The 25,254-nt window shown below is 42.6% G+C and overlaps 2 protein-coding genes across 5 annotated transcripts in view; both read left to right on the plus strand.

Annotated features, from left to right (window-relative positions):
- frya (furry homolog a) overlaps positions 1-5,526 on the plus strand; it is a gene marked incomplete at its 5' end in the record, with an annotated part of 47,746 nt that extends 42,220 nt beyond the window's left edge. For 3 of the 4 annotated variants that reach the window (XM_079272033.1, XM_079272034.1, XM_079272035.1), the window contains 9 exons: positions 8-151; positions 982-1,145; positions 1,220-1,427; positions 1,791-1,940; positions 2,025-2,123; positions 2,222-2,305; positions 3,616-3,726; positions 3,814-4,019; positions 4,112-5,526. In XM_079272033.1, the coding sequence (XP_079128159.1) occupies positions 8-151; positions 982-1,145; positions 1,220-1,427; positions 1,791-1,940; positions 2,025-2,123; positions 2,222-2,305; positions 3,616-3,726; positions 3,814-4,019; positions 4,112-4,370 (1,425 nt within the window). In that variant the 3' untranslated portion in view covers positions 4,371-5,526. Of the gene's footprint in view, positions 1-7; positions 829-981; positions 1,146-1,219; positions 1,428-1,790; positions 1,941-2,024; positions 2,124-2,221; positions 2,306-3,615; positions 3,727-3,813; positions 4,020-4,111 lie in introns of those variants that run through there. The other variant, XR_013772129.1, reaches the window with a different exon arrangement.
- A 5,677-nt stretch (positions 5,527-11,203) lies between these two features.
- Positions 11,204-24,695, plus strand: brca2 (BRCA2 DNA repair associated). Its single transcript, XM_079271666.1, has 27 exons — positions 11,204-11,305; positions 11,659-11,757; positions 11,963-12,184; positions 12,404-12,467; positions 13,023-13,075; positions 13,178-13,197; positions 13,319-13,430; positions 13,513-13,568; positions 14,026-14,116; positions 14,283-14,951; positions 15,075-19,490; positions 19,642-19,731; positions 19,821-19,890; positions 19,997-20,478; positions 20,568-20,758; positions 20,843-21,030; positions 21,131-21,301; positions 21,565-21,937; positions 22,016-22,171; positions 22,263-22,410; positions 22,484-22,596; positions 22,687-22,885; positions 22,983-23,149; positions 23,269-23,407; positions 23,494-23,750; positions 24,047-24,190; positions 24,278-24,695. The coding sequence occupies exons 2-27, from the start codon at positions 11,703-11,705 to the stop codon at positions 24,647-24,649; spliced, it is 9,018 nt and encodes a 3,005-aa protein (XP_079127792.1). The 5' UTR covers positions 11,204-11,305; positions 11,659-11,702; the 3' UTR covers positions 24,650-24,695.
- The last annotated feature ends 559 nt before the right edge of the window (positions 24,696-25,254 follow it).

Raw genomic sequence — 25,254 nt, forward strand, 5'->3', positions numbered from 1 at the left:
TTTGCAGATGGTCAGCATCTCTCCAACAGCTGAGCTCAGTAACAGGGACTCTCCTTCTGCCTTTTTCGATACAACCTCAGCTGATTCAACTCCCCATAACACCAAAAATCCTAGTTTCGATGTCCAACTGCCAGAGGACTCGAAGCAGCGGGTGAATAAGGGCTTCAGAGTGTCTGAGATACTGGGAACTACTAATTCCTATCGCAACTCCATTCTAGAGTTCTTCACTAATTTTGCCAAATAGGGAGCTATTCTGTTGCATCTTTTCTTGGGAAGTGTCTTGGATGTTTTATGTGCTTTGGGTTCAGTCTTTGTAAAGTATTATTTCGCGGTGCTGTGACTTTTCTACATTTCCCCTCTTCAGAGTAGTGCATGAGCCGGCCTTTTCTTGATATTTATTTCATTGGTTGCATGCTAAAGGAGAATGAACTAAAACCCTGCAAGCAGGCAATCGATAATGCTTTGGGTTATGGGCTAGTTTGTGCCTTATTTTAATCGTGGCAGTGTTAGGGGGTCGTAGGGGCCGCAATAGAACAAAACAAATCTCTTTCTTTCTGTGTCTGTCTGTTTAAGGCAATGTGTATACCTATTGCTCCTGTGTGGGTGGCTCTAAGCAACAACTAAAAACTCTTGGCATGTGGGAGGTCAAGAAAGGTTTACACATTGCCTGCCCCCCCCCCCCCCCCCCCAAAACATGAGTGTGCAGGGCCACAATGCTGGCTGACCGAAATTATTCTATAATCTATTTGATTGGCCTAATTTATGCACACTGAAATGACCAAATATAAGAGAGCAGCACAAGGAGTGTCCATAGGGTCCCACGCCAAGGTTAGTGTATCCGTTTTACCCACGCAATTATCTGTTTAACAATGAAGTCTAACATAGGGAACACATTTCAGTTCATTATAACCTTCACTGCATGCTGTCTCAGTGTTTGTTCATGACTGGGTAACTTTGCATGTGTCCTCCCTGTTCTTTTAGCATGAGGTGTCACAAGAGGATGAAGACACCAATGTCCACGAGGACGACGTCTCTCTCTCCATCGGTGAACTACCCCTTGCATTTCACTGTGGAGACAGTTTGATAATGGACATGGTTCACATTAATTACAAAAGAGAACTTGACCGTGACAGCTGCCAGCCCAGGTACCTACTCACAACTTTTCTCAACAGTAGATAATGTCCGGGGGGGAAAATGACATGGCTTTATGTGCACTCAGTCTCGCCGAGGAGGAGAGAGACGACATGCTGGAATCCCGATCTTCACCGCCACCGTCACCCTTCTTCTCCGCCATCCTCGCAGCTTTCCAACCTGCGGTGTGCGACGATGCAGAGGAGGCTTGGCGAAGTCACATCAACCAGCTTGTGTCTGACTCAGATGGATCCTGTGCAGTCTACACTTTTCATGTGTTTTCGTCACTGTTTCAGGTATTACAGCATGGCCTTGTAACCAGCATTGCCCCCGCATGCCATTAACAGTGTGCCTGGTCAAAGTGAATAATTAAACTGAAAGGCCAACAGGATTAGTGATGTGGCTGATTATACTTTAGAGAAAGAGGCTTCCTTTCAGACAACATCTGAATAATTACATATAATAATTACATATCGGATATGTCTGTAGATGCTTTCAGCTTGAAAATCTTCAGATTCATTAACCAGATGTTGTTCACTTCACTGACCAGAGCTGACAATGGGGATTTTCAGAAAAACAATGACAGAATGTAGGTCCCTAACATGATCTAAGAGGGACTTTGGCAGTGTCACAGCCAGCCTGTTTTTCGTACTTTGCAGAATATCCAGGCCAAATTCTCTTCCTTGACCTGTGATGCTGTGAGTTACCTCGGCGATGGCATGAGAGGATTAGGATCGAAGCTTTTAAGGTCTTCTCAGATGCTGACATCATGCTCGGAGTGCCCAACACTATTTATTGATGCAGACACAGTGAGTAACCTGAGATGTTTTTTTTGACAGAATGACGTTCGCGGAAGTTGAACAAATTCAACAAGAAAACTCTTATTTTCACAGATTATGTCTTATGGTTTCCTGGAGAAAATGAAATTCAGCGTGTTGGAACTTCAAGAGTATCTTGATACTTACAACAACAGAAGAGAGGCCGCTCTCACTGTAAGGACATTCAATAGTGTGGCCTCCAGTCTCAATGTCACCTGCATGTTGTCACTGAGCTGTTAACGCTGTGATTCTGTTGTCTCTGTTACTCACAGTGGTTGAGCAACTGTAAGGCCACCTTTCCCAAGAGTGCTGGGGGCAGCGTGATAACAAGTCAACCAGCGGAGCACAAGGACAAGGTAAAACCTTTTTCCATGGTACAATAAAACCTTAGCTTTTTAGGAATTTGATAATGAAAAATACTGCTTTGGTTCTGTGGTTTAATGCATCCAGCCAGTGTGCAAACACACAAAAGGCTGAAGGATGTTCATGAAAAAAGTTGTTGCTTCTGTAAGAATGGAATTAATAAAATGACTGAAAAATAGATTTCACTTCAACTGACCTCTCATACTGTACTCTCTGCATTACTGTGTGATACTTTAGCTCTGTGAGTGTGACCTCTAATTTTCTCACACTATGTCAATTTTAGGTTTTTGACAACAACTCATTCCAATGTGCATTGTGATCATTTTCAGCTCTGCTGGGCATGGGAGTTGCATTTGATCTAGCAGTAAACAATTACACTCACTTCAAAACAGAGGAAAGGAAACAGCTACATGGAAAGTGTTGCTGCTAAAACTTTGTACTTAACAGCTGAGAGATTCCCACCAAAATGAGTGCATTTGTGCTAATTTACAGGCAAAACTTTTCTTTGCTTGGCTGTTTTTTTTATTAAAGGTGCCCTGTGGAGTTTTCTTCTAAACAATAAGAATGATTACATTCAGTAAAAAAAAGCCTTCCTTATTCAACATTTGCAAAGTGTTTTGGATCTTTGTTGCATTGCATCATATCTTGGTAAATGACCTGTAGATCAGTAAAATAATGTGACACCATCAGAAGAACTCTGTATGACGTCACCCGCGTGCACATGATAAACAAAACAGGAACCCACTCAGAAAAGCACCTTGCTCGTGCTGCTAGATGTCAAAAACTCCACAGGGATCCTTTAATTCATGGTGACTACCAGCCCTCCTTTCAGTTCTAATTTGCACATACACCGTCCCTCACTTTTCTTCCCCTCTGCATGCCAATAAAACCTGTGCTAATACTTTCCACCCTCTTTCAAATGGAAATACTGAGGAGTTGCATGCCTTTCTTTTGATTCTCTGTTTTCCCGACCTCTTTTCTGTCCTGTAACACGCTTGCTTTGTAGCAAATGGAATCTCTGGCTGTAAGTTGGAATGACTTGTTCCTCTTTGTTATTTTAAATGGTCTTCTGTTTTTAAAAGCAAACTTTTGGCTCACTGTAATCCTATTTTCAGCACTTTTAAAGTGTTCCACATAGCTGCTGCAGGTCTGACTTCTATTTACAAGTAGTTCACCAGTAGCTTCATGTGAGTGTACTATCAACCAAATGCAGAACCATACCCGATCAGTTAATACATAAGAAAGAGAAACCTAGCCCAATGAGAAGGCCTTTTGCCAACAACCACTTTTCTCTTACTTTCAGCAACTGGAGCTCTGTCAAAGACTCTACAAACTCCACTTTCAGCTGTTGCTGCTTTTTCAGTCCTACTGTAAACTGATTGAACAGGTCCATGCAATAGGCTCTATTCCCGAGGTAGGTACACAATGCATTTGCTTGGCCTCTCTTTCTGGAACCATGGCACCCACCTTATAATCAATTGATGATATGAATCTCTTATAGCTGACAAATATGTCCAGAGAGATAAACGAGTTGAAGAGCAACCTGAGAGTAGCAGCCGCCTCTGTGACGAATGATGAGATTGCTGCGTGTGAGAGCTCCTGCTCTGAGCCCACCTTCAGCTCATCCGAGGCTGCTGTGCAGGCCATCCTCGAGTGTCTGAAGAACAAAGAGTTTCCGACGGCCATCTGCTACATTCGTGAGTGCAGGTGAGAAAAGGCTTGTTTTTCTCTATGTGAGGAATGTACATCGTCAAAATATGTCCCCAGTGAAACAAATAACTTTTATTTTTTGAATGCAGAACAATGTGGCCTAAAGACATCTTCGGCAGCCACTCTGAGGAGGAGGTCCAGACTTTACTCAACATCTACTTCAGACATCAAACCTTGGGTCAGACGGGAACTTTTGCTCTGGTGGGCTCTAAACAGGACCTGACAGAAATATCTGTCAAGTTGATGGAACTTAACGGAGCGATCCGGGACATGATCCGACGATCCCAAGGCTACCGAGCCATCGCAGCTTTCCTCCCAGACTCCAGAGTTTCGGGTTCGACTCTTTGATGACGGTCTGGCAGCAACCTGTCCCATGCCGAGCCTCTGGTCCTGTTTGGGGGCTGCTGCTATTGTCTCAGTGGTTAACAAGCGCTCTGCTCTCACCTGGGAAAAACCAAACCCCCTTTCCTCTTCCTGCTCAGAGCACATCCGAATGTCATAAAGTCAGGTCATCAGATGTGCAGCAATACTGTTGTTTGTTTTTAGAAAGATGAGCGACTTTGCTGTTGCAGAGAAACGTAGGCTTTTATTGCACTAATAATAGAAATTGTCACAAAGCGACCATTTGCTACTGAGGTCAACAACTTTCACATTTAGTTAACAAATGACATACCAAAGCTAAGTGATTCTCTTTCAGTTATGTTGTTTTAATTGTCAAGGGAAAATGTGCAATCCTACACTAAAGTGGAAGAATTTTACTGTATCCTGAAAGAATGTATTTGAATATCATAGCATTGGAAAACATAAACATTATTCGTACAGAAGAAGGGAGGCTTCATTACTTGGTAAAGGTAGTGGGTCTTTTGTGTGCGTGTGTGTGTGTTTCTGTGTGCTTGTGGTGTGTGTGGGTGCTCGAGTGTGTGACATAAACCGGAAGACCATCACAGATGGAATTATGAATACTGATTTACAGAAATTGTTTGCATTTAACTCCTTCGACATGCTGCAAAACTACTGTAACGTCTCCCAAACCTACACTACATGCTGCTGGGTGGGCTATCTGTTCCATGAAACATCTTACTGTACCTTTTAACTGTGCAGCTTTTAGCAATTAGGTAAATTATGTAATATTATTTGCAATAGAAGAAACCTGCATTGATCAGACTAGATTTATAGAAACCAAACAGTTTGTATTATCTTTAAACCTGCCAAGCTTGCAAATTCTATGTAAGTGTAATGGTAATGTTTATGAACAAATACAGATACTATTTTAACTGAATGATTGTACATAGTGCAATGGGGGCTTTGCTCAGACTCATAAGATTGTATTTTTATGAACTTACAATTTGAGCTGCATGTAGAGGGAAAGAGAGCTATTCATAAAGATTCCACACAAACTGTTTGTGTAGCTTCTCGCCGTGTAAATACTGCTGCCTTTGCAATGTACTGTACTTTGGTGTTCTGTACACTTATGTAACAGTAAAAATAAAACGTACATTTGTTATCTGTGGTTTCATTTTGTGATTTGTGTGATGTTGTTAATCCTATTGTATATGTAATGTAATGCCTCGCCTGGGAAGTGGACGAGAGCGGGCGGCAGCAGCAGGGGGCGTTAAAATAAAACTGCTGTCAAGTGGGACAGTTTTCAGTCAAAGAAACAGTTACTTCCTGTTAGATCCAATCTGTAGGCTACTTGTAGTTTACAGACCTCAATCAGATTTATTCATGTGTGTTTGTAAATATATATTTATGTGGAAATGTGCGTGTATCTGCATTATATGTTATCCTTTGTTCTTTTTATGTCTGCCTGGGAAACACATTGACACTTGTGATATATAAATGTGCTTTATTATTTTTCGACAAAATTGAAGCCGTCAAACCAAAATAACCGTGTTTTCAAATCCCTAGAGTGTAAAACATGGAGGATGAAATATAGGTTGTGGTATGTGTGGAGATTTTTTGAGCCTTAGTGAGTCTGTGTGATGTGATGCAACATCTAGTAACTGATTCGATAGAATAAAATATAAGTAAATAAATGAACAAATAAATAATAATTGTGCTTATCTCACTCATTATTTGCCATAAGAGCAGTAAATAATCATTTCAGAGTAGAATTCTGCAAGTTCAGTGAATTTCACATTTATATAATAACAAAACAACAACAAAAAACTGTTGCATCAGCATTAAAGTTATAGTCTTGACCCAAAATAGAGAGTAGATAATGGAATTCTGTCATTAGAGGTCTTTGGCTGCTGTCATACGATTTCATGTGTGCCTGTCGTTCAGATTTGTGTTAGTGAGGTATAAATCTGCTAGTCGGGAGCTACCCAGCATGCATTTCTTCATGACTGTACATTACCAGTGACCATTTGTAAACATCTACTCGATCACAGTTGGAGTCTTCTATAAACAATGATTCTAAACTGTCAGGCAAGAGTTTTTAATTAAATGAATATAAAATAGCCAAAATGAAAAAAACAGAAGCCGGTGTCAACAACCAATAAACACAAACTTTAAAAAAGATACAGTACATCCAAGGCAAGGCAAGTTTATTTGTATAGCACATTTCAACAACAAGGGAATTCAAAGTGCTTCACATAAAACCATTAAAAGCATCAAAACATAAGGCAAAAGAAATGGAGATTTAAAAACAATTCAGAACATTCATTAAAACATTAAAAAACAGTGCAAGAAATAAAATGCAGTAGTAAAATGCAGAAATGCAGGAAATTGATTAATATATGAATTGAATGTGGTTCAATTAAAGGCAGCAGCAAACAGAAAGGTCTTCAATCTTGATTTAAATGAGCTGAGGGTCTCAGCAGACCTGCAGCTTTCTGGGACTTTGTTCCAGATATGTGGAGCAGAAAAACTGAACGCTGCTTCTCCATGTTTAGTTCTGACTCTGGGAACAGAAAGTAGACCGGTCCCAGACGACCTGAGGGGTCGGGATGGTTCATAAGGTCGCAGCAGATCAGAGATGTATTTTGGCCCTAAACCATTCAGTGCTTTGTAAACCAACAGCAGGATTTTAAAGTCAATTCTTTGTTGGACAGGAAGCCAGTGCAAAGACCTCAGAACTGGAGTGATGTGATCCACCCTCCTGGTCTTAGTGAGGACTCGAGCTGCAGCTTTCTGAATCAGCTGCAGCTTTCTGACGGACTTTTTACAGAGACCTGTAAACACACCGTTACAGTAGTCCAGTCTGCTGAAGATAAATGCGTGGACAAGTTTTTCCAAATCCTGTTGAGACATAAGTCCTCTAATCCTTGATATATTCTTCAGGTGATAGTAGGCTGATTTTGTAATTGTCTTGATATGGCTGTTCAGGTTGAGATCTGAATCCATAACTACACCTAGATTTCTGGCTTGGTTTGTGGGTTTTAACATCAGTGACTGAAATCCAGGTGAAAGTGTGTATTTACTGAATATAGAGAGATGTTTTGGAGTTTTGTTTGTTTTACCCTGGCTCTTATAAAGATGACATTTAGTTTCAGTTAATTTATACTTGGAAAGAAAACATATAGCTTGTCTTCTGTGCAAAGAATAAAATTGTCACAGTATTGAACATTAAATACATATACAAGGGTTTAGATATGGGAAAGAAAAACGGTATGTTCATTTTTAAATAGTTATTATGCTTCGTTATAATAGTATATATTTTATCAATTATATTATACAAGTACAACTGTTACCACATATTTTCTGTATCTACATGTGGAACTAATCCGCGGGTGACGGCTCACATGACCGCAGTTGTCCTACGGAGCTAATGACGTTAGCATGCTAACAGGAAGTAGACGGACCCGAACGTAACTTTGCAACACGTTTTTAACGGAGTTTATCTGGAAGAAACAATTCGGTGGTTTCGTAAAAATGTCTAACAACCAAGTGCTGAGAACTGTATTCCTCCAGCGACTAACTGCGGCTGGTGAAGACGTATTTGGTATGTTTGAAGGAAAGATAGCAGAGCTCGAGGAGGAACTTTCTCGTACTAAAGAGGAGAACGCGCTTCGACAAAAACTACTGGACGCTGTTATCAACCATGAAGTCCGGAAACAAAGAGGAGGTTGGTTCACTATGTTTCGTCTGTCAGTTTTCAAATGCTGTTCATGCTCCGGCTGCTAACTTTTTAATGTAGTTTGGAGTGAGATTCGGTTGCAATGAATCTTCTCCTTCTGAGCTGTCCTCTGTTCTGAGTTGATTAAACTATTATAATATCTGGCTCCATTGCTACGCTGGAAAGGCGGATCAGTGGATGGCGGGAACACCAAACCACTCCCATCCTGACAATGGTCATGATTATTTAATTTGACCTTAATTTACAGAATTGTTACTTACTAGTTACTTACATAGTCTATTTGATTTTTCCATATTTGAAATGTGGACGATCTCAACTACAGAACGGTACCAAACGGTTGGATATAAACCATTGAATACAACCTGACTGATGATATAATTAATTATACAACATAGATACTGATCACAAATCAATAATATACATCAGACAATTACAAGTATACTACCTAAAAGCAACAAACAATCGTGTGTGTAGATGTAGGGCTAATTATTTTTCCCAAGGGGCCACATGAGAAACAGGGACTGTTATGGAGAGTCCAATTCAGTCCAATAAATTGAACTCAGTCCTGCTCTATATTATTCCAGCTCTTTATAAACAGTAAATTGTTGGTTTTGATAAGCTGCGAGTGGTAAGAGTAAAAATGATGATCAGTGAGGGAACATAACTAAGTATATTTGCTTATGTACTGTACTTGTGTACAAATTCAAGGTACTTTACTTGAGTATTTCTATTTGATAAAACTTTGTACTTTAACTCCACTACATTTGTCTGGCAGCTTTAGTTACCAGTTACTTTAAACATTATAATTTTTCAAACCTTTCCTAACTACCCAAACTGAACAACAGAGTATAAAAGAGTTAAAATAAGCTCCACCTGAAACATCTGCAGCAGGAATAATGATCCAAACAAATATACATTTGTAATATCCATATATAATAGTAGAACACTGACAGGGATCATGTTTCTGATAGATTAGTACTTTTATTCCTATTTTTTGTTGTCAGTTGCCTTCAAAGAATGCAGTCAAAGAAACAGTTACTTCCTGTTAGATCCAATCGGTAGGCTACTTGTAGTTTACAGACCTCAATCAGATTTATTCATGTGTGTTTGTAAATATATATTTATGTGGAAATGTGCGTGTATGTTAAAATGTCTTTGTAACGTCTCTGTGTGTTTTCCTGCAGACGTCCAGCAGCCGTTGGTCGTTAAAGAAGAGGTTCCCCCTCAGCAGCAGCAGTGGAGCTCCAGTCTGAAACAGGAGGACCCAGAGCCCCCACATGTTAAAGGAGAACAGGAGGACCCAGAGCCCCCACACGTTAAAGGAGAACAGGAGGACCCAGAGCCCCCACACGTTAAAGGAGAACAGGAAGACCCAGAGCCCCCACACGTTAAAGGAGAACAGGAAGACCCAGAGCCCCCACACGTTAAAGGAGAACAGGAGGACCCAGAGCCCACACACGTTAAAGGAGAACAGGAGGACCCAGCCCCCACACGTTAAAGTGGAACAGGAGGACCCAGCCCCCACACGTTAAAGTGGAACAGGAGGACCCAGAGCCCCCACACGTTAAAGGAGAACAGGAGGACCCAGAGCCCCCACACGTTAAAGTGGAACAGGAGGACCCAGAGCCCCCACACGTTAAAGTGGAACAGGAGGACCCAGAGCCCCCACACGTTAAAGGAGAACAGGAGGACCCAGAGCCCCCACACGTTAAAGTGGAGCTCTGCACCAGTCAGGAGCTCCAAGGGCTGGAGGATGTCAAGTTCTCATTCACTCATGTGAAGAGTGATATGTAGCTCTGGAAATAATGATCAGAATGTCAACAAATTTGAACTGGATGTTCAGAACCAGTTATTGCATCAAATAAAGCAAATGTTTCATAAACACCTTTGTTCATTTTTGAAATGTACAGTTAAACAAACATTAACTGTAAGTGGAAAGTGAATAGGAAACTAAAAATCCAAAAGCCATGTTTCTCCACATTATCATAGTAAGGAGACTGATACTGATCACAAAAGAAAGTCATTGATACCAAAGACTGTCATCTTATCATAAAAGTAGGTTGTCTGATTATTCACTTCACCCCCTGATGGCACCATTTAAATGTTGTTTATGAGATGGCTGAGGGGAGGAAAGGCCAAAACGGGAGCAGTTTTTCTGCTGATAATACTCGCAGAAACGACAGCTTCCGTACTATCGGCTTCATATTTTGCCTTTAAGCCTAGTGATCAAAAGCATCTTTTAGTTCAAGTCAATACAAGCTTATTTTTTTACAATTATATACCATGGAGTAAGAACACATCCTTTCCTTAAGTAAAACTAGCCTCCACCAAAACAGTTCGTTAAGGTTATAATATTGCAACACTCCTAAAAACTACGTTCCCCACAACACTAAAATGTATTCTCAAATATGTTTGACTGGAAACGTATTTTCTCCCTGATTACGTTCGTGTGTGACGTTTTATAAATACGTTTAGAAGTATCTTTTTTTGTTTTATTGCTTTCCTACAATGCGCCACGCGTCGGGCTGTTAAAGACTATATAATAACGTTTGCACCTTTGTTTCTGCATAGATCGCGACACCATTATTATTTTCGTTTCATAAACGTGGATTTGCATACCCTGGGTGTTACCTCCAGACAAGAGTGTGCACCACTCAAAAAGCACTGCCTGCCAGGTGTATCGGTAAGATTCAAAACACCATGCACTGGCAGCAGCATTTATACCCAGGGCAGGAGGCATAGCTGTATGAAGAACACATCCATGACAGAAGGGCCATGGGTGACGTGTGGCTCGATCGGAAAGTCTGCCTGAAAGGCTAAAAGTAGGGCAGAAATGGAGTATAAAGTTTCAAGTATATTGTTCATCTGTTGTTGAAATAATGCAACCAAGTCGAATATCATCGCCACTCGCTATTAAAAACATCCTGATATCCATGTAATGAGCCCCATATTGTTTTAAAAGCACGTGTAATTAGCTGGATTTCAGTCGCCATAGTTTAATTTAAACCGGACTCTTATTTTGAAGTTAGACTGAGTTCCGGTGTGCAGCGCGCGATGTTTGTTTTCTAAGCAGGGCAAACTAGCTAGCAGGTTGACTCTTATTTAAACTTCTTTATCATTTGGTTTGGTGGTTTTCTGGATTGTCGTCAACATTTTGTCAATAGTCGCATTGAGACATGAAAGTCAACTCTACGCCGCCATGGTAAGTTAGTCTAACGTAGTTAAAGTAAGTAGTTACATCTATTGTTGCTCTGTTTTCTTTTTGTGAACGTGTAACATTAGCAGTCGATGTAAGTTAACCTTCATGATGCGTTCGGGGTTTTCTAGGCGTTGGCAACCAACGATAACATTTGCCATGGATGTGAATCGAACGTTAGAAAGCGTTACTTTGTCGACATTTTGTCCGAAGTATTTTTAATGTCAAGTTGAGTTGCCTAACGTTAACGAAAGCTGATGAAGTTGATCAACGCTAGCACCACCCTGGGGAATGTATAGCTACTAACGTTGACTGAGATAAGTTTTAAACTTTTAACTTGTGTTACTTTGTCTTCGCAGCTGTGCCACATAACAAAAGTTGAGGGGTTACTTAATCACCTGGAATGGATTTACCCTCTAAAAACATGTACGAGACATTTAAAGATGAAATCTGGAAAGGTAAGACGTCTGTGTTTACAACATGACAAGCTACACAAAGGTTGTCCATGTTGCAGGACTGTTATAATGCATTACAGTGTGTCTAATCCTTTAAATCCAGCAGCATAATCAGATAATGGTACTTGTTGTGCAATCACAACAGACAAAACATAAAGGTTGTGTTCTCATTGCTCTTTTTCATATCATTATTCATTTTCTAATATAGACTTGGGAGCCTTGGATCCCGACTGGTTTGGGACACTGACATCTCAAATGCTCACTGAGGACAATGTCTCTGATCAAGATGACCTGTGTGGGAACCAAGAGGCCAACTTTAAAACACCCTTTGGCAAAACTGCAGTAGACAGCCAGCTGTTCTCAACCCCCAAAGTCTTCAGGCACAGACGAGTTGTGTCTCCTGAAACTGAGGATGAGCAGTCATTCGCTGGTGAACGAGGTTATGTTTGATTAAAGTGTGACAGTACTGCATGTCTTTATTTATGTTATTATTCCTCGTACATACACTCGTGCTAAGCACAACAAGAATATGTCTACATGGGGCATTCTGAATTCATTGTTGTAAATTGTAGTAATCTACTTGTGTCTGCATTGAAAAGCTTTCTTGAAGTTGCATCTAAAATGAATGTTTCTCTGTGGTACCACCTAGAAAAGGAAACATTGCCGTGGGCGACAACCCAAAGTCCATATTTGTTCCAGACGTCAAAAGAGGGGTGAGTGCAACAACACTGTTGACTTTAAACTTGTTTTCTTGTTTTTGACTTTCTCTGCTCTATCTATCTATCTATCTATCTATCTATCTATCTATCTATCTATCTATCTATCTATCTATCTATCTATCTATCTATCTATCTATCTATCTATCTATCTATCTATCTATCTATCTATCTATCTATCTATCTATCTATCTATCTATCTATCTATCTATCTATCTATCTATCTATCTATCTATCTATCTATCTATCTATCTATCTATCTATCTATCTATCTATCTATCTATCTATCTATCTATCTATCTATCTATCTATCTATCTATCTATCTATCTATCTATCTATCTATCTATCTATCTATCTATCTATCTATCTATCTATCTATCTATCTATCTATCTATCTATCTATCTATCTATCTATCTATCTATCTATCTATCTATATATATATTATATTATATTATATTCCCGTGCTTTGTTCATTCAGCGTTGATGGAGATAATTTAAAAGCCATTTGTTTTGTCAGTGCAGTTTGTGATGTCTCTTGTGGTCTTTATAGGATCCCAGGTGCAAAATATGGAGGTTTCCATCCTCGGAGTCAGGACCGTTTTGGTGAGCTGTAAATGTGTCTGTATTTCATCTGTTTGGATTATATCTGGAAAAAAAAGATGTAACCATCTCTGGTTAATTTGTTTTCTTTTGTCATACGCACAGATCTGCATCACATATCCCCAGTAAGTGTCCTGAATCTAACAGTGATGTTCGCTTATTTTCAGCAAATGTCAGTATGTGAATGTGGGGAAATGGGTAACATTAATGTTTCCCCTCTTTATTCTGTTTTTTTGAATGATACAGGTCAGCTATGACAAGCAAATGTCTGAATGTCTCAGAGCCCAGCTTCATCCTGATATGTCATGGACCAGTTCTCTGAATACCCCACCGGCCGTACCATCCACCCTCATTTTGTGTAAGCAAATCACACAACTAGTTGTTGTTTGTAAATCTAGATATGTGAATTACATGTAAATAATTGTGTCTTTATTTTACAGCTAAAAGTGACGACAGTCCCTTTCCAGTGAGTATTTCTGCAGACAGAAATGTTGTGGTGAGTACTTTGTCCAGTCCAAACATGCAAGAGATATATCTCCCCGATTTATAGAATGGAGAAATAAACGAGTTACAAATATTGTGCTTATTGTATATTTCATGATCTGTATCATATCATATGAAATGACAACAGATAAGGGATTAAGAGGAAGAAAAAAGGCAGATGTTCACATTCATTGATGTATTTTATATTTTTATAACTCAATTAAATTTTCCAAGTTGTATACAAAAACATCCCCACACACACACACACACACAGAAAAACCACATCCTAGCACACACGGACACATATCTGGCCTCTGAAACGTAACCCGTCCCTCCCTCCCTCCTAAGCTACAGGGAGAGGAGTCATGTACTCTAAAGTGAAGGGTCCAGATCTTGTTCCCAGTGTACAGTAAACATAGTGAATAAGCCGGTGTGACAATTATAATTGCTTCTGTTTTTGTCTCTCTCAGTTTGTACGGAAGCTTTTTCCGTCTCTTTCAAATGCATCCAGAGTTGGAGCGGTGTCGCCCAAAAACAATGACCTACCTACCATCCTCCAAGGTACTGTGTGTTTTTTCATTACAATTTGCTCGTATCCAAGATGGTGCAGTAGCTCTGAATATGAATTGCAAAACTATGAATTGCAACAAATTGATACTTATTTTCGCATTGCACAGGCTTTTAGATGCGTAATGCAAAATGATACTTATTGCTTGTCTGTAATCAGCAGGTGCGGTTTCCCCTGAGGCGGTTCAGAACACAGAGTCCCACGACTCCCCCCACAGTTCACTGAATCAGAGCGACCTTGTGTGGAAACAGACTCTACCGGATGCTATCGAGGATGGAGAAATTCGCAGAACAGTAGCAAGTGTTCTTGATGGAGCTGAAAATGTTCTGTCTATGTTTTTCACCAACAGTAGCTCAGCGCTGAGGAAAGTGAAAACTGACAGAACCAAAAGAAAGCACATCATTCCAACAAAAGAACATGGCTGCAGCTCTACGGACGTCTCATCAACAAACAACGCTGCGTCCAGTAAACAGATAACAGCTGATCAGCGCCCTGGCAGGCTTCCCTCACCCCCACCGGTGAAAACTGTAGAGAGTGGAATCACCCAGTGGTCTCCGTTGAGTTTATCTGAACTCCCACCTTGTACTGTGCAAACTTCTTGCCATGATGATAGTCCTGCTCTACAAGTGCAAAACAATATTCCAACAGAACACCTGCAGCATGACTCTGGCCAGCTGGTAGGCAGGCCGCCTATGAAACACACAGACTCTGGATTTACCAAGAAAAAGAGAACATTTGTTTACACTGTTGAGACCTCAAAACTGCAAGTTCAAGGAAAAGAAACGCCGTGTCCGAGGATGGACTCATCACCCGCAGTCCCAGATTCTGGTAACGCATGTCTCATGCATGTTAAGTGTAGCAATGCTAAAGTAGATTATGTATCAACATGATAAAAGCCCCTTCTCTACAGTAACGGAATTTATACTTTTTTTTTTCATCCTGCTTTTTCAGGACAAGAAGTCAATGTGAAGCGGTTGAAAGCCCCGGACGAAGCGGACTGTTGCAGTATCGGGATGAATGAGATGCAGAAATGGGGAAATCTCCCCGTTGACGTAAATCTACGTCCTTCTGTACAAGCAAAAATCCAGGATCTTGACATGTCGCAGCTTTGCAAAGACTTCGCACAAGATTTCAGTCAAATGTCCGACCCCTGTAAAGTGAGTAAAGTACCAGAGGATGCTCCTGGAAACGGCTTCTCTCCGTCGGCTTGTCTGTCGGCCATGAAGCGTGCCAAGCAGAAAGCAATGCAAGCAAAGCCTCACCGTGACGGCGCCGGTGACAGAACACACGTTTCTGCCGCTCATCAAAACAACACCATCAATGAGGGAACAATCGGTGACAGTGGATTCCAGTCTGCTGCTGCAGATAGCGCTCACAGGGCTGCACCGTCATTTGTTCTTCCCAGCTCAGAGATCGGTGGTCGTCAGTGGGCCGATAAACAAAGGACCGCTCCTGTCACATCTACAAATAAAGGGAACGGAAAAGCCCATCTGGATGATATTTTACAAGCGGCCGAAACAGATGCCAAGCGGCCCAGTGCAATCGGGGGAAGCCAGACCCTGGGCCCTGGCAGAGAGAGCGAGTTGCACATAGAGAGCACATCAGCACGTCGGCCCAGCAGTGCAAAAGAAGCTGTCGAAAACGGTAATCGCAGTTCACTTAATGGTCAAGCTCGTGGCAATCTGCCAGAGAAAACGGTTTCTCTTCCTTCCGTCCATCCATCAGGATTCAAAACCGCTTCAAATAAGGGTATACGCATTTCCTCAACCAACCTGGAAAGAGCCAAGCGTCTCTTTGAAGAGACTGAAGGGGAAAGAAGTTCAAGTGACTGGCCCACCAAATGTGCCCACGACACTAAAAATCCACCCGCTAACTCAAACCAGCCACGTTCTGCAAGTGAAAGAAATGAGGATATCAGTTGCCAGTTAACAGCTTCACAAAGAGCTGATGTGACGGATCTGTGCACTCTCTTGGAAGAAGCAGATAGCCAGTTTGAATTCACACAGTTTAAAACTGAAAAGCCCAAACAAAACTGTCCCGATAATGCCTTCTCTCCCCTAAAAGTTGACGGAGAGCTTGACCCACATTTTCTTTCGGGTATAGATTTTGATGACAGTTTTAGTCCAGAAGCTGAAAAGGCAGCAACCGTGTTGCCTGACGAAACAACCTCCATTTCAGATGGTAAAACGAACCGTGAAACATCTGACGTCGCGTGTAAATCCACAGGTTTGTCGTTGTCGAGCGTAGTGAAAAAAGAAAACTCCTCTCCTGACGAGGTTTCTACCTCTTCAAAGCACATCTCCGAAGGCAGTCGTAGTGTTAAGTCAGCTGGACCCAAAAAGCTTGACGGAGCTGTGCACGGTGAAACGAGCAATCTGCACAACACGCATCCTTTAATGCTCGGTGTGGGGTTCAAGACCGCAGGAGGAAATGTTTTGAGGGTTTCGAAAAAGTGTCTGGGCAAAGCTAGAGCTTTGTTTGCAGATTTGGAGGAGAATGTTGTGAAGCAAAGTAGCCAAAGGGATGCTAAAGGACAGCCGAGGTGCAGTGTGGGTAATCCCACGGGTAACTTTCTGCCTCATGGAGAGGATGATTCTACGCTCACAGGTTGTGGTAACGATGCTGAGGGGAGGGTTCAGGGCGGTTCTTCCAACACGAAGGACAGATGGGTCACGGGCATTAGAGATGAAGAGGCTGCAAAAAGTTTGATGAACAGCAAAAGGGACACAGTCACGTGTCAAAGCGGGTTCCAGATGGCCAGTGGGAAAGGGATTTCTGTTTCAGCCAAAGCTATGCAAGAGGCAGATGCTCTCTTCAGAGACTGTGATGCAATTGACAGTAACGCTGGCGTGTCAGTTAAACATAAAGAGAGCTTAGAAGCCTTGCCCGGAAGTGTCAGTCACAAGGAAACCCTTCCAACATGTGGAGTTCAAGGGATGAAAGTAAACTTTTCTAAAGAACCAATCGGTGAGTTTGAAAATGTGAGCGCTGGACCAGCTGCGTGCCTTACAGAGGTTGTACAGCATAACGAGGAGATTCACAATTTGGGTTTTACGAAAACACCGGCTTTAACAAACCCGTCTCCGTCTGCAAAGGCGCTTTCATCTCTCTCGTGCACAACATCGGAGAATATCGGCTCCTCTACCATCAATACATTGAGCAGTGTTGGTGGATTTTGTACAGCCAGTGGGAGCAAAGCGTCCATGTCAGCTGACACACTGAAAAAAGCAGAGCGTCTCTTGAATGAAAGTCGTACACCTGAGGACGCAAACAAACAACTGAAAAGAAAAGGGGATGCGTTAAGAACCGGCCATCTCTGCAACCAAAGTCATGTTTCAACACCTAGAAGTGGTGGATTTCAGACAGCCAGCGGCAAAGGAGTGGCCGTTTCATCCGCAGCCCTAAAGAAAGCAAAAACTCTGCTGAGTGAATGCGATGAAGTTGAGGATCACATCTTTGTTAAACCAACCCATTCCAAGATGCCGGTTCCTGGTCCAACACCCAGGAATAGTGGATTTCTTGCAGCCAGTGGGAAGCAAGTGGCCTTTTCATCTGAGGCCCTCCAGAAGGCAAAAGCTCTCTTCAGTGACATCGGGTTCAATGCAGAGATCCCAGCTGTTCCAGATGCAAGGAACGGAGACGAGACACGAGACAATGCCGACAACGCAGAGAAAACACATTGTGGTTTCACAACTGCAGGGGGAGCAAAAGTCCACGTGTCACAGAAAGATCTGTCGAAAGCAAAAAACCTTTTGACAGGATTCGATGGCTGTTCTATTTCAGCAACAGCAATGCAAGAAGCGGACGCTTTCTTCGAGGACTGTGACATGATGGATGGTAACGATGGCATGTCGGTAAAACAGAAGAAAAGTAACGCACCTGTGTGCGGAAGTGGCAGCGAGAAGAAAAAGCTTTCAAACTGTAGAGAAGATCAGAGGTTGGACAGAAACATCTCTGAAGAGCTCGGAGGGGGACACACCGAGTTTGAAACTGTGAACATGGGGTTAGTTGAAAACCATGAGAAGATGCATCCCGATGATGTGGAGAGTCACAAAGGTGTTTTTAAGAATACATTTGATTTTTCCAACGCAGCTGCTTTACATGGAAACCCATCTTTGGTGACGAAGACTCTTTCTCCCCTGATGTGCACAACATCAAAGAACAGTAGCTCCTCCGCCATGAATGAGATGAGCAAAGCTGGTGGATTCTACACCGCCAGCGGGAAAAAGGTATCCGTGTCTGATGACGCAATGACAAAAGCAAAGTCTCTATTGAATGAAAGTGCTACATTTGAGGACACAAACAGACGACTGAAACAAAAAGAAAACACTTTTCCACCACCGAGTGGTGGATTTCAGACAGCCAGCGGCAAAGGAGTCGCCGTTTCATCCGCAGCCCTAAAGAAAGCAAAAACTCTGCTGAGTGAATGCGATGAAGTTGAGGATCACATCTTTGTTAAACCAACCCATTCCAAGATGCCGGTTCCTGGTCCAACACCCAGGAATAGTGGATTTCTTGCAGCCAGTGGGAAGCAAGTGGCCTTTTCATCTGAGGCCCTCCAGAAGGCAAAAGCTCTCTTCAGTGACATCGGGTTCAATGCAGAGATCCCAGCTGTTCCAGATGCAAGGAACGGAGACGAGACACGAGACAATGCCGACAACGCAGAGAAAACACATTGTGGTTTCACAACTGCAGGGGGAGCAAAAGTCCACGTGTCACAGAAAGATCTGTCGAAAGCAAAAGAAAAACTGACAGATTTAGCTGATGTTGAACATCATGATTCAAACTCAACAAGCCCACATGACGGAAAGTCAGATCGATCAAAAGTGAAGGGTGTGAAGACACCTTGTAATCCCACCACAGCCAGGTACAAGGACGGGTTTAGTGCCCCTCACGTAGTTACATCTTTATCCTCTTTGCAAGAGACTCACAATGAAAATAAAACAAGTGTACCCCGTTGCATTTTTATCAAAGACCAGGAACATGCAGATGCATGTGGGGTCAGAGAAGACAAAATGACCCCACCGGTACTGGGCAACCTCCATGACGGCCCTGTAGAGGAAATGTCAAGTGTAAAGCAGACAAGCAGCAGAGCGGGGTCTACGGTCAAAGGGCCACAGGTGTCTTCAGCTCTAAACTTCCACTCACTTAACCTGACTGGCTGCACTGAGACCCAGCAGAAGTTCTTCGCCCAGGAAGCACTGGACTGCACTAAGGCTTTGTTAGAGGACGAAAGTCTAGCTGCCCAAAGTCTCTCAATGACTTTAGAAAATGTGCCACTGCAAGAAAACCTCAAATCCAGCCCGAGGTCTGTAGAGGAACGACGGGGGACAGACAAAAGATCAATGGAGGACCCGGATATGACTGGTCAGTGTTTATCACTCAGACCTTTAAGTAGCACATGTTTTTGTTAATGCTGCACAGATTGCCTAGATTTCACTGCGGTCTTCAATGGACATTCTAATTTAAACAGATTGTTCACACTCTTAACCAGTAAGACTGTTATGAAACATTCCAGGTCAGCCTCCCCTGAAAAGACGATTACTGGAAGAATTCGACAGAACTGCTGATGGTTCAACACTCCATCCGGAAAAAAGTTGTCCAAACGGTAAATCCCTAGCGCTGTAACAACACGATATCTAAAGAAGACATATTGTGTTTTGTACAGTAACTGATCTGAGTTTTATCTCAATGAAGGTGTGATGAAAGACAGAAGGATCTTTAAGTACAGCGTCTCTCTCCATCCAAACATCACGAGGCCACACACGTAAGTACAAGTGATTTACTCGGCCATGTTTTCAAGCGACTGACACGCTTTTCAGCTCTTTTGTGATGTATTTTTTTTTTTGTGTGTGTGTGCGTGTGTGTTGCAGCAATGGAAAAAACTATGTGGAAACCAGATTGCAAAATACAACACCAACACAATACTCAGGAGAAAGCAGATCGGCACATTCCAAGAAGCCAGCGTTCGTTCCTCCTTTCCTCACCAACACAAAGACAGAGAGGCTCAAGGACAACATGCCAACACCTTCTGCATTTGTTCCTCCATTCAAAAGACAAAGACCTGGTGTCCAAGAGAGCTCCTCTGAACCACAGGTGGAGGAGAAGGAGGATAAACACCACCATCCCTTTGTAACGCCCTTTAACCGCAACGCTTATGTACCGCCCACTAAGAAAACACAGTGCACTACAGGATTAACTGGTCACAAAAGCACAGAAGACGTTGAGGCGGTGGCCTTGGCTGACAATACAAGTGACAAACTGATGAAGAATCAAAAGCTCCCTGTTGGCTGTGGATCAGAGGACACTGCTGCAGAGACATCACATGTGGAGGACTCATTGTCCACATGTCAAGGTGCAGTAAGCTTTTTGGACGAAAGTCAGCACTATAAATAGCTCTGCTGCATACCATAGGTAAACTAATGATGTGTTTATGGTCCACAGATATATTTCAGAATCTTCATAATGTAGAGCTGGCACGAGATATGCAAGACATGAGGATCAGGAAAAAGAAGCGACAGACCATTCGACCTTTGCCGGGAAGTTTGTTTCTAACCAAGACCTCGGGAGTGACGAGGATACCGCTGAAGGCTGCAGCGAACGGAAGGCCTCCTGCAAGATACACCCCGAAACAGGCAAGGCCAGAAGCGTTGTGTTGGTAGATTCTGTTGTGTTTGGTTAAAAACGCGAACGCTTTTTGACGTGTTCTTGTTCTTCAGCTGTATGGACATGGAGTTCATCAGCATGCGTGCGAGATCTCCAGTGAGACTGCAGAATCTTTTCGCTTCAGTTTGGAGCAGTTCATCAAACGGGAAGCTTTTCTCGACGGAGGCGGGGTTCAGCTTGCTGATGGAGGATGGCTGATCCCCAGCAAGGATGGGACGGCAGGGAAAGAAGAGTTTCATCGGTATTATTGATTTTTACTTGAGTTTAAATCAGGCTTCGTAGTGTGTCTTTAAAAGCAGGCTGATTGTACTGAATGCCATCTTGTTCTACGCTGTCCACAGAGCATTATGTGACACCCCAGGTGTGGATCCTAAACTGCTCTGTGAGGGCTGGGTGGACAATCACTACCGATGGGTTGTGTGGAAGCAGGCGTCCATGGAAAGATCATTTCCAGAAACAATGGGCAGCCTCTGTCTCACCCCAGAGCAGGTTCTCCTGCAGCTCAAGTACAGGTGGGAGGGATGATAGCGTATTTCAGTTCAATGTGTTCCTGTTGTTGAAGTTAATTTCATCATGTTTAACGAGACATCCACACCCTGAACTAACAATGATATCAAACACACTACTGCCATTTTGTGAAAGATTCAAAGGCTGGATTATTTACATTCTATGAGGATTTAATTATTTTCATTTTGTATTCATACAATCAAGATAATCCAATGTGTTCTATGTATTACATTTAAATGTCATTTTGACTAAATTCATGTTGTGTCAGATATGACGTTGAAGTGGACCACAGCCGCAGGCCGGCTCTGAGGAAGATCATGGAAAAGGACGACACGGCAGCCAAAACCCTCGTCCTCTGCGTCTGCGGGGTCGTCTCCAGGGGTCAGTCCCCCAACAGACGGAGTTTCAACGACACCAAGACCCCACGAGGTGCCGACGCCAAGGTAGAAAACCCCTCTGCAGTTGTCTGGCTGACAGACGGATGGTATGCCATTAAAGCCCAGCTGGATGCACCTTTGACCGCCATGCTGCACGGCGGTCGCGTGGCTGTCGGTGGCAAACTGATCATCCACGGGGCTCAGCTGGTGGGGTCACAAGAAGCCTGCTCCCCTCTGGAGGCCCCTGACTCTCTCATGTTGAAGGTACTTCAAGAAGCACAAGTTATTCTGTCTTTCTACGAGGCAATCGTATAAATTGGCTTATTTGTGGTTTGTGTTTAGATTCGCGCCAATAGCAGCAGACCCGTACGATGGGACACAAAGCTGGGATTTCACAAGGATCCAAGGCCGTTCCTGCTTCCTGTCTCCTGTTTGTACAGCAGCGGAGGACCAGTGGGATGTGTGGACATCGTCGTACTGAGAAGCTACCCCATACAGGTGCGTTTAGTCTTGCATTGATATATTGTCACTGTTACACCTGGGAGTTTATCATGTCCCCCTTTGACTGAACGCTTGTCACGTTGTGCAGTGGATGGAGAGGAAACCAGACGGAGGCGTTGTCTTCCGATCCGTTCGTGCCGAAGAGAAGGAGGCGAGACGATACAACGGCCTCAAGCAGAAAGCGATGGAGATCCTGTTCGCCAAGATTCAAGAAGAATTTGAAAAGGAGGACAAAGGTAGGAACTGTGATTTCACCTTGTTGGGTACAGGTTGAAATGGAATTAGTTTTAACACAATTATCATCTTCAGGTAATAATAAACCTCAACGTAGGAGACGGAGCATCAGTCGTCAGGGTGTTGCAAGTCTTCAAGGTGGAGAGGAGCTCTATGAAGCAGTGGGGGATGACCCAGCTTACCTCGAGGTGATAAGACATTTACTTCACAGATTGTTCACTTAATGTCTCTTATGAACAGAGCGTTAACTGCGCGCCTATTTCACTTGCGTGTCCAAGGCTCATCTGAGTGACCAGCAGTTGGAGACTCTACGCGCCTACAGGTGTTCTCTGATGGAGAAGAAGCAGGCCGACCTGCAGGATCGCTACCGACGAGCTTTAGAAAGCGCAGAGGACAGCGAAGGGAGCTGCCTCAAGCGAGACGTGACACCCGTGTGGAGGCTCTGTGTCGCTGACTCCACGGACCAACACGGCACTGGTGTGTTTTTATTCATTGTAGATGTGCTGTGGTTGTATATACTGTTGTGTTTTCAACATACTGGTTTCAAATGATGCTTTTCTTTTTTTTTATATAGTTTACCAGTTAAACCTTTGGCGACCGTCCTTGGATCTTCAGTCTTTCCTGAAGGAAAGCTGTCGATACAAAGCCTATAATCTCACCACTTCGGATGGAAAGAAACACGGTGGCAGCACGAGTGTTCAGCTGACTGGGACAAAGAAAACGCAGTTCCAGGACCTACAGGTACTGTGGGAACAAACTCTCTTGACTCAGTGTCCATGATGAACTGTAGATGCAGTAGTTATAGAGTCGGATAGATGATGGCAATAACTTACAATATGTCATATTTGTAAATCATTCAGGCTTCTCAGGAATGGTTATCCACACATTTTCAACCGAGGGTCTCTACCTGTTTTGTGGATCTTCAAAACCCAGAATTCCAGTCGCTGTGTGGAGAAGTTGATCTCACAGGATATGTAATCAGTATCATAAATGGACAGGGTAGGTTTTTTTTTTTTATCCTACCAGTTCCTGCCATAACTCCAGTGTATTGTTTACTAAATGATTGTCTGTGCTTTTGAACACAGGTTTCTCTCCTGCATTCTATTTGGCCGATGGGAAACTCGACTTTGTCAAAGTGCGCTGTTTCAGCAGCTTTGCTCAGTCTGGTCTGGAGGATTTGGTAAAACCACGTGTCCTGTTGACTCTGAGCAACCTGCAGCTGAGAGGTCAGTCCACGTCTCCCACTCCTGTTGTGTTCGCCGGAGATCTGACCGTCTTCTCAACAAACCCCAAGGAAGGCCATCTACAGGAATCACTCGGCCAAAACAGAAACCTGGTCCAGGTACAGCAGTATTTTTGTCATACTTCCTAACCTGACGGCTAAAAGAATTTGTGCTGAACAGCATTGGAAATGCATTTGTTGAAAATATGCTAAAGTGGAAACGTTTTAGTCAGTGTAGCCTTTTATAATGACCTGTAGCGTCAGACGCAAAACTGCCGAGATATGTAATATTCTAATGATCTGACGAAGATCGTTTATAAAGGTTTAAGCTTTTCTCCACCTCCTTGGTTTGGATACAGGAAAATGTTGTAAAATAGGAAAATGACATCACTATTACTTTCATCTTGTGTTTTCAGAGTCAGGAAAACTTCTTTCTAATTGCTGAAGAGAGGCTTTCATATTTAGTCACATCTGATGGCCTGAGGTCCATCTCCTCTCCAGCTCTGCAAACACGAGCCACAGCTTTTACAACAGTCAGAAGAGAAGACACAAACGCAAGTGTGAGTTCATGTACTTGCTCGTCCATGCATTTGCTCTCATGACCACTTCATATTCATTCAAAACTAAAAATGTGTCATTTTATGCAGGTGACTTCTCAGCTGCCAGTCAGAAGCCTCGGATCCTTCACATCTGTCAGCAGGAGACCTCCTGCAGCAAACAGTTCGACAGAGAAAGACCCTATCGGCGTGAAGAGGAGGAGAGCTGTGGACTATCTGTCTCGCATCCCGTCTCCACCACCTGTCCTCCATCTGAGCCCAGTGGCTCCATGTGTAAATAAGACATTCAACCCCCCTCGGAGTTATGGGACACCTAGCACTTTAAAAACTGTACAAACTCCGGCTCACACACCTGTCAATTCACCGGTGGAGGATGAATGGGTGAATGACGAGGAACTGGCTATGATTGATACTCAGGCATTGCATGTTGGTGATTTACTGCAGGTCCATAAGACTGTATGATGCCAAATGCACGACAACTTTCAATACACTGTACAAATAAATGAATGTTCAGGCTGCATATGGAACATATTTTGTGGTTGTTTTTGTTGTCCCACTGGACAAATTAAAGAGTTTAAATCACTTCAGATTGGTAAAATCATGTCATTGCTTCATACTGATCTTCATTCTTCTCGTCTGTCTACTTTTTCTTTTGTTTACTGTAAAGTTGAACTCTAATCTATAATTTCATTCCTGCAGTTTAGCTCCATGATTCCCTATTTGTGATGCGTTTGAGGACAAATAACAGAAGTCTGATCAGGGAGTCACACTTGTAGATAATAACATAGGTTGTTTTATTTCATTTTTTTAAGTGAATTCTAAAATGTTTACGCTGATCAAAAACGCTGATTATAAGTACAATTATAGAAAATTGCCCAAGATTCTCATTTTAAGTAAAATTATAATAAGGTTAATGTCGTCAAAATACTTTTATTATATGTTAAACTAACCCAGTTTACCGTTAAACAATGTTTTACTCCTAATCAAGCCCACTTCCGGTAATATTTTGTTTTGAAAAGGAGAAATAGGGGAAGAGAAAGCAAAAACATCTTATATTTTGAATAGGA

This window comes from Melanostigma gelatinosum (genome assembly GCF_949748355.1).
Source record: "Melanostigma gelatinosum genome assembly, chromosome: 7".
In the NCBI taxonomy this organism is placed as follows: domain Eukaryota; kingdom Metazoa; phylum Chordata; class Actinopteri; order Perciformes; family Zoarcidae; genus Melanostigma; species Melanostigma gelatinosum.